The 13,368-nt window shown below is 28.8% G+C and overlaps 1 protein-coding gene, 2 long non-coding RNA genes and 2 other non-coding genes across 5 annotated transcripts; 3 read left to right on the forward strand and 2 right to left on the reverse strand.

Moving 5' to 3' along the window:
* Window positions 1-609: 609 nt before the first annotated feature.
* LOC126847299 (5S ribosomal RNA) lies at window positions 610-728 on the forward strand. The gene has a single exon (XR_007687043.1). It is a non-coding gene; the product is annotated as a 5S ribosomal RNA (ribosomal RNA).
* A 493-nt stretch (window positions 729-1,221) lies between these two features.
* LOC126847283 (small nucleolar RNA U3) lies at window positions 1,222-1,426 on the reverse strand. The gene has a single exon (XR_007687028.1). It is a non-coding gene; the product is annotated as a small nucleolar RNA U3 (small nucleolar RNA).
* A 926-nt stretch (window positions 1,427-2,352) lies between these two features.
* Window positions 2,353-4,400, forward strand: LOC126847135 (uncharacterized). Its single transcript, XR_007686982.1, has 4 exons — window positions 2,353-2,816; window positions 2,959-3,085; window positions 3,161-3,228; window positions 3,607-4,400. It is a non-coding gene; the product is annotated as an uncharacterized LOC126847135 (long non-coding RNA).
* A 1,824-nt stretch (window positions 4,401-6,224) lies between these two features.
* On the forward strand, window positions 6,225-7,584 carry LOC126847139 (uncharacterized). Its single transcript, XR_007686987.1, has 3 exons — window positions 6,225-6,443; window positions 7,109-7,210; window positions 7,273-7,584. It is a non-coding gene; the product is annotated as an uncharacterized LOC126847139 (long non-coding RNA).
* Window positions 7,585-10,499: 2,915 nt separating this feature from the next.
* On the reverse strand, window positions 10,500-11,951 carry LOC126847131 (kelch-like protein 3). The gene is made up of 4 exons (XM_050587213.1): window positions 11,824-11,951; window positions 11,234-11,341; window positions 10,663-10,894; window positions 10,500-10,578 (listed from the first exon to the last, which is right to left on the reverse strand). The coding sequence occupies exons 2-4, from the start codon at window positions 11,320-11,322 to the stop codon at window positions 10,513-10,515; spliced, it is 387 nt and encodes a 128-aa protein (XP_050443170.1). The 5' UTR covers window positions 11,323-11,341; window positions 11,824-11,951; the 3' UTR covers window positions 10,500-10,512.
* Between the last annotated feature and the right edge of the window lie 1,417 nt (window positions 11,952-13,368).

Below are 13,368 nucleotides of genomic sequence, written 5' to 3' on the forward strand. Positions count from 1 at the left end.
CCCTTGATGACCGTAGTTATGAACAAATTCAAATTTCTAATACTTTCGAATAGCAACCAAAATAATTGTGAAATTCCAAAAATGTTACGCCGTGACAACCAAAATATAAAATATAGGCATTTATTAAAAAACAAATCTTGAGCAACCGACGTTTACTTTTGCAAAATTGAATCAATTTTTAAAAAATGTAATCATTTAATATGCTTACACTTGTAGTGTACTTGGTCAAAAATGCTATATAGTCCCTAGGAAACTAAACATTTTAGATTTCAAAATTCAGTTTTTAAAATTTCCTTTATTCATTTATCGCATGGTCGTATGATGTAACTTATAGTATTTGGTAAAATAATTGTATCTTATAAACTTTGCCATGACTCTTAATAACCAAAATTCAAAATCGATTCATTAATACATTGTTTAACAATCAACATATTTTATCGTGCACAATATTAAAATAATGTGATTTAGTTTGTATTGTACAATTTTATTTTATTTTTTGTGCTGTGAAAACTAAATTGTATGCAGTGTGTTACATCATATTATATTATTAAAAAAAGAAAAATAGTTACAATCTTGTGTTTAAATAAGTAACATAAACACAATTCCTTCGCCAACGACCATACCACGTTGAATACACCAGTTCTCGTCCGATCACTGAAGTTAAGCAACGTCGGGCGTAGTTAGTACTTGGATGGGTGACCGCTTGGGAACACTACGTGCCGTTGGCATATTTTTTTTGCTTTTTACAACTGTACACTATTTTTTTGTAGTGTTGTATGAACGCCTTAAATTGTACGTCCACAGGCGGATAGGCTTAATTTATTTTTATCGGGAAAATATATGAAAACAGCCGAACTCGCGGGAGCCAACGCTCTGCAAACCCTCAACGGGCACAAAATGTGTTATTAGGTATACCCGTGAGTGAAAATCCCTCACAGATCTGCATCTAAGTTAAACAAATTGACTAGGTATTGTAAAAATCAATACCTTTTTTGTTTCTTAATTAATACAAATAATAATAATACGTTTTTTTCGGTTTTTAGGCTGACTTTACCACCCTTTATGCGTAATAGCGGCCCCGGTTCGGGTATATTAAACAAATATAACAAAAATTGATAAATTTAATGTTTTATACATATTTTACCAGCATTTCAAGTATTCAACTCGAGTTCAGCAATGGGCATCAGGTTGATACATATTTCATCACTATTATTAATAGGAACCACTCAGACCGTTCAAACACCTTCCAGCGAACTGGTTGCGATCATCGTCGCTAGACAGTCATGACCAAGCAAATGGTAGACCACTAGCAGCCTCACGCTCTGGCAAATGAACTAGTCTCATCATCGTGGCTGACGACGACTCCAGATTTGCACCTGGAGGGGACGATGCATACTACAGAAATGATCCTGTGAAGTATGATCTTAACTGGAACGATTGCCAACGATCCATACTTATGGTCGTCATCAGTGAGTTAACCGGAGTTACCCAAAGTGATCGAGTAAAACTGTCAAAAGTAATTTTCACCCCACGCGTAATATTTAATATACTTATTTTTTGCACACGACTTGCGTTAGACGACGCCTAGTTGTTTTCAATCAATAGTAAACATTCTCAGTCAATTGTAAGTATTTCGTATCGTCCATCGAAGTCACCGGCTTAATAGTAGTTCACAAACAGAGCCATCTAGTGTCAACAATTTACACCTAATAGACAGCAAAATACCTAGAAATGAACTATTTACATTTTACTCCAGTATCGTCACAGCTATTACATTGTACTATTGATTATATCCTGTTTATTTCATTATCGTAATCGTTAGAGCAAAAAGGTTAACTTTATTTTGTTGATTGTTCAGGTACAAAGTGTTGAACACTAAAAAAAATAATAGGAAAAAGTAAAAATAGCCATAATAGACTCAAGTCCTCGGGTACCTATTTGATTCTATATATGAATGACTGTAAGTTTCCTTATGTAATATAACAAAGCATAGCACAAACACAATGTGAAAGATTTACTACCGTGTGTATCAAAATATGACCTAATCTCATATTGAAACTTGTGTTATACGAATAAAAAGACTGTTTATTGTTCACTAAATTGTGTAGGTATCTTTTTCAAAAAATTAAAACTACAAAGCTTAGGAAAAAACGTTTAAAAAGATACAATTTAAATTTGATGCGATGGCGGGGTTCACTGACGATATACTCTTATCACAAAATATATTCTTTCAAATTTTAATGTGTGATAATAATATTATTGTTCTTGATAAATAATAATATACTTTATAGTACTGAAGATTCTAAGACCACAAGTCATTATGTATCAATAATTGTTATATTAGTGATTATAGTAGTTGTGTTTACTGTTTAGTGTTTTGTGCCGTTTCCACCATAGGCCCCTACAGAAAATATTAATAATAAAACTCCGTCCAAACGTACACGAAGTAAAGTCACTTGTTTAACGAAAACTCCAGTAAAGAATATCCGATAAAGCAATCTTCATTCAAGATGCCAACAATGAAAATGTTTATTATCAAACCGACCAACAAACCAACAGTAGTTTCAATGAGTAATTTTGTCGGTCACTTTTACGCTACAGAAAAACGGTTAGAATCTCCCGTAACTCTAACTAAGAGCAGGGAAATGCTTTATGAATCAAGTTCTTATGCACAAATTTCTCAATGTATTAAATGTTTAAAGCAACAATTAAGAACTGTTATCCGCAAATACTATCTCATTGAAATTTAGCAAAATATTGTAGCGGATGAGCATGGCTGGACGTTAATTAATTCTACGACTTCAAGATGACCGTGAGTACGTATGTAAAAGGGCTGTACAGTACCTTAATAACTTGCTAACAGCCAAATAGACTTTAAACCGCCGAATTATGTATTCAAAGTTCATGGATAGTTATTACTTATAAATGTATTTACTTTTGAATTTTTTTATTTTTCAGTTACTTACACCAAGGGATTGATACAACAACAACAAGCTTACTACTGAACATAAATAAATTCATTTTGCTGAATTTAATCAAGTTAGACTCGAGAGATGTCATAGTTAATTTATAGAAAATGATGCAAGTATGAAACTTCAATTGTCCTACATTTGATAACATTATTGTATTTTTTGTTCTTGATTCATTTTCGTATTTACAGATCGATGTATACTTAACAAAAGCCAAGTTCTGCTCTGAATGCTTAAAACTTCTTGATACAATTAAAAAGTAAATAGTTAATTCAATATAATAGCACAATAAATATTTTAATTTTTTAAAAATACAATTATAGTAAAAAAATAAAAATTGAAATACTTAATAAAATAAAATAAATATTTAAATCCAAAGCATAAAGTGCATGAATATCTTAATTATATTGGATTAATTTAAACTTAATAATATACTTTATAAATAAAAAAATACGCTATAAATAATATATACCATTTTACGCTTAATAAATTCACGTTTTCAACCATTGTTTTCGGTACTTTTTTTTATAAAAGAGTTTCGCCGTTATTTATTATTCGTTGACATACTGTATATATTAATTTTATTATATATATATATTTTTTTTAAATTTCATATCATTTTTTTTTCTTTATCCAGATCATCAACGACATGGACGTCAAAGGAAACAACGAGAATCGGATGTTAATTCAAGTTGACGCATCGCCGTACTGATTTTTTTTTTCTTAACTGCACTTATAAAATTAATTTTTTTCCCTAGATTTCTTGATATATTTTTATGAAAAATTATGTTTGTTCAATGAATCTAAATAGCAGAGTAATATTATTATTATGTATACTTTACACAAGTTAAAAACCTAATAATTACGTTATAATTGAAAAAAAACCAACCAAATAAATTATTTGTAAAAAAAAAAAAGTTTATTTATCTACTAAAAACAAAACATTGTTTTTTTTTGTTTTTAGTTTGTAAGTAGAAAAAATTTTATTTTTTATGAATAAAATATAAGTTATTATTGTTAGTAAAAACAGGTAACTTGATCAGTCATTACTTTCCAAAGCAAATTGTAGTAATTTTTAAACATAACTGTATGGACGTTACACATAAAAACAAATTGTGCATTATAATTTTAAATTAGTATATTTTTTATTCGAATATTTTATTAAACGTATTGATTTAAATAGTTTTTTTACTATTACAATATTATCACATGTGAATTTCTTTATTAAAATTAATTTCTTTTTATTCTTATTAAATATAAGTATCATTAATAAGAAATAGTTTAAACAAAACAAATGTTCAATTATAGTTCATATTTATTGTAAATTAGTAGATAATTTGTCCGACCGATGAGACAGTATGCAGGTATCGTTTCCTCTGTGCCGTATCGTGTATGTTGCCGTCAGTAATAGTGCTACAGGCTTTTGAGAAAAATGATGTATCTATATAATACTATTATGCCTATAATGGCATAATAATGTTATACAGGTACATAATTTTTTTTTATAAATGTTTATAATTATTTTTAAAAAATGTGTTTAAGTTATAGAAATAGAAATTGTAGCAACATATGACATAAGCGTGTATATTATATAAGTTTTTATTTTAGTTTTACACTAGCACACAATTATTTTAACGACCAGTTTTGGTTGCGGCGGTTAATAATAAAATCCTACTACTTTATACAATATTTAAAAATGAATGTAAAATACTAAAATTTGCCTACAGAAAGACCAATTTCTATTCACCAACCTATGCAATTTTTTCTTCTTTATTACTATTTTATTTAGACGATCAACAACTTGACAAAAATATATTTTAATTCTACAGAAAAGTATATTTTCAAAAAATTATTATTATACTATTTTTGTGACTGTTAGGATATCGTTTAACAAAATATCATACGAGTAAATTGAGATTTACAAAAAACTTATACATTTTAATTGTCAATGGATATGTACAGAATATTAAACACACAAATATATATATATATTTTTTTTTTTAACAGGTATAGTGTACATAGTAATTTATAATATTTTAAGCGACCCTAGTTCACGGTTTGTTGTTGTTAGAAAACTTGTATTTTATAAGTTTACTATTAGGCTGCTGCAACTTGATGGCAAACATTTTGAAAATAAACGATAGCCATTATTTTAAATTGGTAACTATAGCAAACAGATTTAAACAAAAAGGTATGTTGTAAGATTCGCTGGAGAATTTCAATTGAAGTGGAAAATATGATAAACGAAGAACTGCATTATTAAAAGTCAATAAAATTAATGTTTTTTTAGGGAGTTGTCGAGCATCCTCAGAAGTAATTAAATCGTAGCCTGGGGCTTTCTTAGGTGGAAAGGAACAAATACAATTCTTAACTTCACCAGGAGGAAAGGATTTAGGTGGGAGATCCATAGGTAAGATGAGGTTGAACAACTTGGCTGAAATGAGATCCAAATAAAACGGCTGTGCCTATATAATATTGTACACAATATCCATTTCAGGAAATAACAGTCCGCAATGATTATAATAGTAATTCGTATTGTCCAACTTGCTTTTTTAATTAATAGAGTAACTAAAGTTGTTAATACTTAGGTTTGATGTTGAAATGTAATATGATATAGAATTGTCATGTACCATATAATATATTATGTCAATATGCGCATAAGGATTATCGTTTATAGATTATTCTATAGTTTGAACGAAATTATTTCCTCAGATTTTTTACAAATTGTGTGTACATCAATCTCTACTACAATAAGGTATTATCCATATGGAATTGTGCTACTAAAGAAAATGATCAAGAATTGGATATTACTTCCTCTGAATTTGTTATATAATATGAAAAAAATACCATGTTTGATATTAAAAAAATCACTAATTTAGATACCTTTTTTAAAAAAAATGTATATACATACATATATATATGTACATCTTATACCATTGTACTCTTACCAATTTTACTCATAACCGTCACACATAATAGTCTTTTAATCAATACATAGGTTCTCGCCAAAAGTTATGTATGACGACGAGGACTATAGTAATTATTTCCATGGCATCTTATATTATGTTATTATTCGTTAAAAGTAGACGCGCTACCTCGTAAGACATTATAGTTTCGTTTTTGGGCTTAGGTGCCGAGGCTAACAACGCATGTTACATGCTAAAATTCACTAACATCATATTATTCTGTGCCGGCCAAAATTGTGTTTGTATTTAACTAAGGCCATCTGTAAAAACGCGTAGCTTTTTCGTTACCCATAGAACAAATTGAAGAGTCATACTGCAACGAAAGCATTGAAATTCAGCACAGTGTTGTATCTGACTTCCACTTTTCTAGTTGTTCTTTATTGTCAAGATATTTCACAGTGAATAAACAAAAAAAATGATGTGGAAAATTATAGTTCTGTTGCCGTGTTTTGACGTTTTAGTGAACGCTGGTATAGATTCACCATATTTTACGGGTTCTTCAAGCCAGGTAAATATAATCGAGTAATGTCTTTTAATTTATTTTTTAGTAGGTAAAAAATACATTTTACGTTTTTCAAAACTCCACAAAATGTGTTGAGTTCTTAGGATAAACAATTTTATCATACTATACATTTTTTTTAAATTTAAAGAGTGAAGAAGTGACCTTTTTTAACTTAGACCCAGTGGCGGCTCGTGCCATGGAGCACTTGAGCAATGCACCACCTATTATTTAAAGAATATTAATTATTTTACAGAAATATAATACATAATAACATAATATTCTATAGTTGTACTATTCTAAAAAATAGTAAAAAAGTAAAAAAAAAATTTACTACAATAACAATTTAAATTTTTTTACAATTTTAAATAATATTTTATTGTAACATCGTTAATTTTTGACTAAAAAGAAAAGCGTGGGCCCTATTCAATAAATTCCCAAATTTATTATCAGATAAATTTCATGCAATGTTTTATGTTAAGTTTTTTTGTTGTCAAGAAAACTAAGTTGGAAATGGTGTAAAAACAAAAAAATTGTAATAACATCGTATAAAAACAATATGAAAAAATAACATTTTATATTCTTATTAAACCCAATGAGAAATGTATTATTGTTGTTATGTTGTTATGTAAACGTGTATTATTGTTATAATAAATAAATTCTCTTATAAATAGAACCTGGACCCATACCGCACTTTTAATGGATGGGTAAATTCACTAGACACAAGAAATGCAAACTTGTCATCTGTGGTTCGTTTTCCTAGCCCTGAATTAAAAGTAATTTTTGTATAAAATACTACATTATTCAAAAACATGTTTAACCATTTTTATTTTTTAAGAATACCGCAAGGGACAAATTGAAGTTAAGTAAGTGTCCACCTGGTGATGTGGAAAGTCTTATTACGAGGAGTAGTTGGGATTACTGGCCTAATTATTTAAGATTAGATCAGGAACCTTTTGTAAACTTAAGTTATATTAATGGATTGAAATTTAGAAGCATTCCAGGACTATCAGCAGTAGTCGCGTCGGTTCATGAAAACTCTATAGGAGGGCTGCATTTTCCAGGAATTTTATTATTTTTCTAGCATACTACGCTTATCTAAAACTTTTATTTGTTTGTTGAATTAAATAAAATGAGTGTGTTATATTGATCTAGACATTGATTTAATAACGCCATAATATTCCTTCCTCTAATTGATTTATACTCCTCAGCGTTTAGAATGTTCTAAATTACTTGTTTTTTTTTTAATGTGGCGATTTATTTGCTCTTACCGTACAGATCTCAAAAAATATACGTCACAAATAATATTAACCTTTACAAATTGGTAAAAGTGGTTATTTCTTATTGACGTGCGATACAAATCTATAGAACCAATTAGTGTCAACAGCAACATTAAAGTTCTTAGGATGTTTTTTCTTATAATTGGCCAGCATGTGATCAAAATCAACATATGGCATGCGACACATCGTTTTGGGTTAGAATTTTATTCTCAATCCAGTGGTGTCCTTAGATATTATTTTATATTAAATGATATGTCGCATATCATATGTTGGTTTTAGTCACATGCCGGCCACTCGGTGGCCACCCTGTAGACGCATGTGTGGCCAGATACCAAAAAATCATGTTACATGTCAATTCAACTAGATTTTTTCACCTAATTTCAAATCTGCAAATAGTTTTTTTAATAGACCATTTTTTAATGAGATACGAGTTCTATTTTAATTAATTTTAAAATTAAAAAAAGATGAATACCATTTATTGTACCCATAGAGCATCCTAAATGTCTCATTTGAAGCTCGGTAGAACTTTCCATGACACCCTGCATATATATATATATAAATATACAACCCGTTCTGGGTTATTATTATTAATTAGTATTTAGTAATTTATCAGATTCTGATGACCAGTGGACTTATTGGTTCGTATTGGCCTAAAATAAGACCTCTAATTTTAATGTTGCCTTAATTTTAAATATTTTGAAACTGAGTAAAACACTAAGTAGGTAATAGGTTTTTTTTAAATTAATAAAACTTTTTTTTTTATCATTATAGAATTGGACGCTCAAACCAAATGTTTTCATAATAGTTCAAAGATGGGTTGAGTACAGTTAACATTTTTTATTTATCAAACTTTCGCATTAACTGTGAGAACATTAACTTAAAACGTTTTATAACTAGATAAACTTAAAATATTTTCTCCTTAAAATCAGTCGACATATTTAAAATAGCAACTAGTTCGATTTTTGTCAAATATTACCCAATCCTTTACCCCTTAATAAATAGCTTATTCCGAGATCGAATATCGAACATTTTTGTCAGTGGTAAAATATTTTCAAAACGATGTGGGTATCATGTTATTAGGTTTTTTTTTGTGTTTATCAGCGCTATGTCACTACAAACGAGCAGGTGTATATATTTTTGTACTAGTATAAGAAAAAACTGTTTTTTTCTTTTCAAGTATTCCATTTGGTTGTGTCTTTTATGTTTGAACTATTTTCTTACACCGTAGTAGGTACTGTGTATTTACCTAAGTTACAGTGAATACCTATTTTGTACATTCTTATTTTACCACCATTGAAGTGTTTGGAATTATTTTATTTGTAAATTTCTTCCCTAAAGACATGCAGCTAATTATACAATAATACAATTAGCGTTTAACACATAATTATTAGAAATATATAAGTAATAATATACAACTAGCACTTTTTAGTTTTAGTTAAAATCCCCTTGTTGTACAGAAACCAACGGTATACAAATAATATTTTTTTACACGCTATATTGTTGTGCAGTCAATTTGCAAACATTATATGAAAAACACCTGTTGGTTACACGCCACCTTTTAAGTATTATGACGTTATAAGAACAGTCATTACAAACTGTGTTGTTTTTTTTTAAAAGAACGCCAATGTATATTTCCCACATCTTAATGTTCATCCCGGATCCGAAACGTTAATTGGCCTTTATTAAACAACGTCATAAGTTGTAATATCATCCTATGTTTTTAGGTTGTAACCAAATATAAATATAATTAAATACAATACAAAAAGTTATGCACATATGATTCAATGGAAAAGCCATTAGGATATGATGTGTAACCAAGGCCAGGGACTGATGCATAGGCACAAATGCTAGGGGGGGGGGCTAGGGTGGGACTATCCCCCCCAAAATAATTGAGTTATGCGTACAATTTTAAAATACAAAAATATATTTACTTATATATATATATATATATATATATTTTAAAAGATGTCCAGCTCCCCCCCCCGAGTTAAAAATTGAAATTGCGCCTATGGGCTGATGTTAGGGCTGCCAAGATGGCATATTAGAAAGGTCGGGAGGAAAGGAGGACCATTTCACATTTGCCTCACTTGTAAACAATTTTTTTTTTTTTTGGTACTGCTGAAGAATGTTCTAACTGTGGATGACAAGTCCATGTGGATCGGGAAGAGATAAAGTTGAGCTAGCAATGGAATCAACTTGTCTTTAGTGATCTCATGGTTACCGGGCACCTGGAAAGAAACTGTATTACTTTAACAGAACAGGAAATAGCGAGGAAATAATGGGCGAGATCTAATAAAATAAGAAAATACTTTAGGGCTCGGAGCCAGAGGCGGATCTAGTTTTTTTACGGTTACAAGCACTATAAATATACCACCCTTATTATAATTGAACCAAGGGGGGGGATTGGGTAGGTATGGTCGGAATACTGACAATTGTCCTACTTTTATAATTGCTCAAGTAAAAAATAAATAGTCCCAAAATAAATATAATAATAATCAAAATCGTGTAAACTTTGAAGACTTCAAAATATAACATCACTACGCCGATTTTATAGATGTTGTTTTTGTTTTTCGATACATTTCTTATTTAGTGCATTGGTGTATGGCTAACTGTAAGTAACTGTTTAAACAAGCATGGAAAACCTCTCATTAAAATATGTTTTCCTCTTATTTCAAAAAAAATAACACAACTTAAAACATGTTTTTAAGACGCTTATATATTATTTAGACAAGTACCGAAAATGATAAAACCATATCATAGAATTTTTCAAAAGGTTTTAAAATGACCGGTAAACATTTTTAGGCGGTGGAAAAGTTTTCTTTTCCAATAGTTTCAATAGTTTCAATAAAAGCTTTCAATAGTTTCTAAAATACAAAAAAATATTAAAATTATAACAAGAAATGTGTTCAATGGAAATAATTTGGTATCTGTTTTGTATATTATATTACTTCAATATTATTATTATTGATATCCATCTGAAATGTATATGCACACGTTACAATTGATTTCAGAATACCAGACTCAATGTCTTTAATAGGCATACTGATTTCTTTGGTTTCTCTGAAGCCACCATTGAACATTGCTAAGAGCATTGGGCTTGCAGATGCTAAAATTGCTTTATGTGCTGAAATTTGAACGTCATCATCACATATCAACATAACATCACATAAGGTTTGCTCTCTGTAAAAAAATGTATCTTTATTATTAATAAATATAAACGAAAACCTTAGATAATGGTATTGTTATGGCCTATGATGTATAATTTATTAAGTATGTATACATTTAGGTGTCATTTATTATTTAAATTTGTTTTTTGAACACTGAATTTAGGTCTCAACATATTTAGAGAGATTTTTTAGTGTCAACATTGTATACTAGAACTTTGAAAAAAATCAGTACCTAATAAACTATAACAATTTTACAAAATAATGTTATTACTCCTTAATTCTTTTAAAAAAAGGTCTAACAAAATAAAATAATTATTTTAGAAATTAGCTTATGTCATAAATCAAAACTTACTGGAACAGCCCATATAAGTTTTGAAAATGTTCATACATAATACTTAAAGTTTTGAATGGTATGTTATGTGGAGAGTACTTTGGAAACATGTTGAACAATTTGGTTTGTCTATAAGTAAAATATATTTTCCTTTGTAATAAATTTCAAATTAAAGGAAACTGTAAAATGATATATTCTGTCTCGGTCCATCTAACACACAATATTCATAGAAATGTAGACGTATTTTTGTTCCAACGGCTCACGGTTCGATAATGTATCTACTGATGTGATAAGGAATCTGTATACAAATTTAAATTAAACTTTTTCACTTGTTTATTTTTTCTAAAGTACAATTCGTTGGTGATATTTTATTTTATAATTGAATGCTGGACACTTTTAAGTTCCTTCAAAATTATATAAAATGATCTTGTCGTCTCTGGAAAAGATTTCTAGGTATTCATATATGTTTTAAGATTCCTCATCACATCAGCAAATTGATCAGTACGCAGGAACACAAATACACCTAAATTCCTATACTGAGTTAGATGGACTAAGAAAGGAAATATCTCATCACAATCAAATAAAAACTATTTAATAAAATAATAACATACCGTATAGTAGAAACTAGACACGATTAAGGATTAACAAAGAAAAAAACAGAACATAATATAAGCCGTAGTCGATTTATTTTCTTAGTAGAAATTTCAAATTTGAATGAACAAGTGGATGACGTTATCAATGGATATCTTATCCGTTAATGATAAGGCCAAAATTATTTTCGCGCCAACTATTCTGTTATCTGTATAGTCCCGTTTGAATTGCGCGCCTTTTTAAATTGTTATTTATATTTAATTAAAAATGTCTTTAGAGTCTATAAAAAAACGAATGAATGAATATTTTATAAGTGAAATTGATTTGTTTAAGTCGGACTTAAAAAAACAAAATATTATAAATAGAACAAACATAATAGATATGGAAAATGCAATTGAATGGGTCAATTTGTTTTCCTCGATATCAAATACTAATTTGGTTTGTCTATAAGTAAAATATATTTTCCTTTGTAATAAATTTCAAACTAAAAGCAACTGTAAAATGATATATTCTGTCTCGGTCCATCTAACACACAATATTCATAGAAATGTAGACGTACTTTTGTTTCAACGGTACATGGTTCGATGATATATCTACTGCTGTGATAAGGTATCTGTAAACAAATTTAAATTCATCATTATCTAAGAGACGACCTACCAACTTTTTTAATTTGTTTATTTTATCATAAGTACAATTCTTTGGTGATACTTTATTATATAATTGAATACTGGACACTTTTAAGTTCAAAGTTATAAAATATGATCTTGTCGTCTCTGGAAAAAATTTCTAGGTATTCAAATATGTTTTCAGATTACTCATCACATCAGCAGATTAATCAGTACGCAGGAACACAAATATATCTAAATTTCTATACTGAGAGTTGACGGACTGAGAAAAAAAATATCTCATCACAATCAAAAATAACAAAATAATAACATACCGTACAGTAGAAACTAGACACGATTAAGGATTAACAAAGAAAAATAAACAGAACACAATATAAGCCTTAGTCGATTTATTTTCTTAAAAGAAGAAATTTCAAGTTGGAATGAACTAGTGAATGACGTTATCAATAGATCTCTTAGCCATTAATGATAAGGCTAAAATGGAGTTAAATCTGTTGCCGGTACTAATTTTACACGAGGCGCAAAACATATGCCAGATATTTTATGTATGATTATTTAATTAATTTGTATAACTGCCGAAGGTTTAATAAATATACTACATGTAATAACATTTTTTTAAATTTAATTTTTCCATTATACTTTGATTGTAATGCAATATACATATATTAAATTAATATATGACTTAGTACAATATCACATCCCCTTTCTTGTAAAATAGATGGTATTTTTTCTTTATTTCACTTTTACAAGTTTTAGGGATTTTGGTCTGAAAGTTAGCAAAAGGTAGATCTTGAATTAAACTATGACGTATACAATTTTCCGAATAATAATTGTTATTATTTTATTTCCAAACTTACCAAACCATACTTTATACTTACTATACCATATTTATTACAACTACTCACTTACGTATAATACTTTCTTATTGTGCTTGTTTTA

This window comes from Adelges cooleyi, unplaced genomic scaffold (genome assembly GCF_023614345.1).
Source record: "Adelges cooleyi isolate 19-005CV unplaced genomic scaffold, UGA_ACOO_1.1 ACOO_flye_CR_arks_rails_tigmint_CR_PRNA_9, whole genome shotgun sequence".
NCBI lineage: Eukaryota > Metazoa > Arthropoda > Insecta > Hemiptera > Adelgidae > Adelges > Adelges cooleyi.

Bases quoted from the DNA above. Each gene is read 5' to 3' on its own strand.
- LOC126847131 (XM_050587213.1), bottom strand. From the start codon at position 11,322: ATGTTTCCAAAGTACTCTCCACATAACATACCATTCAAAACTTTAAGT. The intron at 10,895-11,233 runs GTAAGTTTTGAT...ATTTTTTTACAG, and splicing joins AACTTATATGGGCTGTTCCA to AGAGCAAACCTTATGTGATG. The intron at 10,579-10,662 runs GTAATATAATAT...TTTGTATTTTAG, and splicing joins TCAATAATAATAATATTGAA to AAACTATTGAAAGCTTTTAT.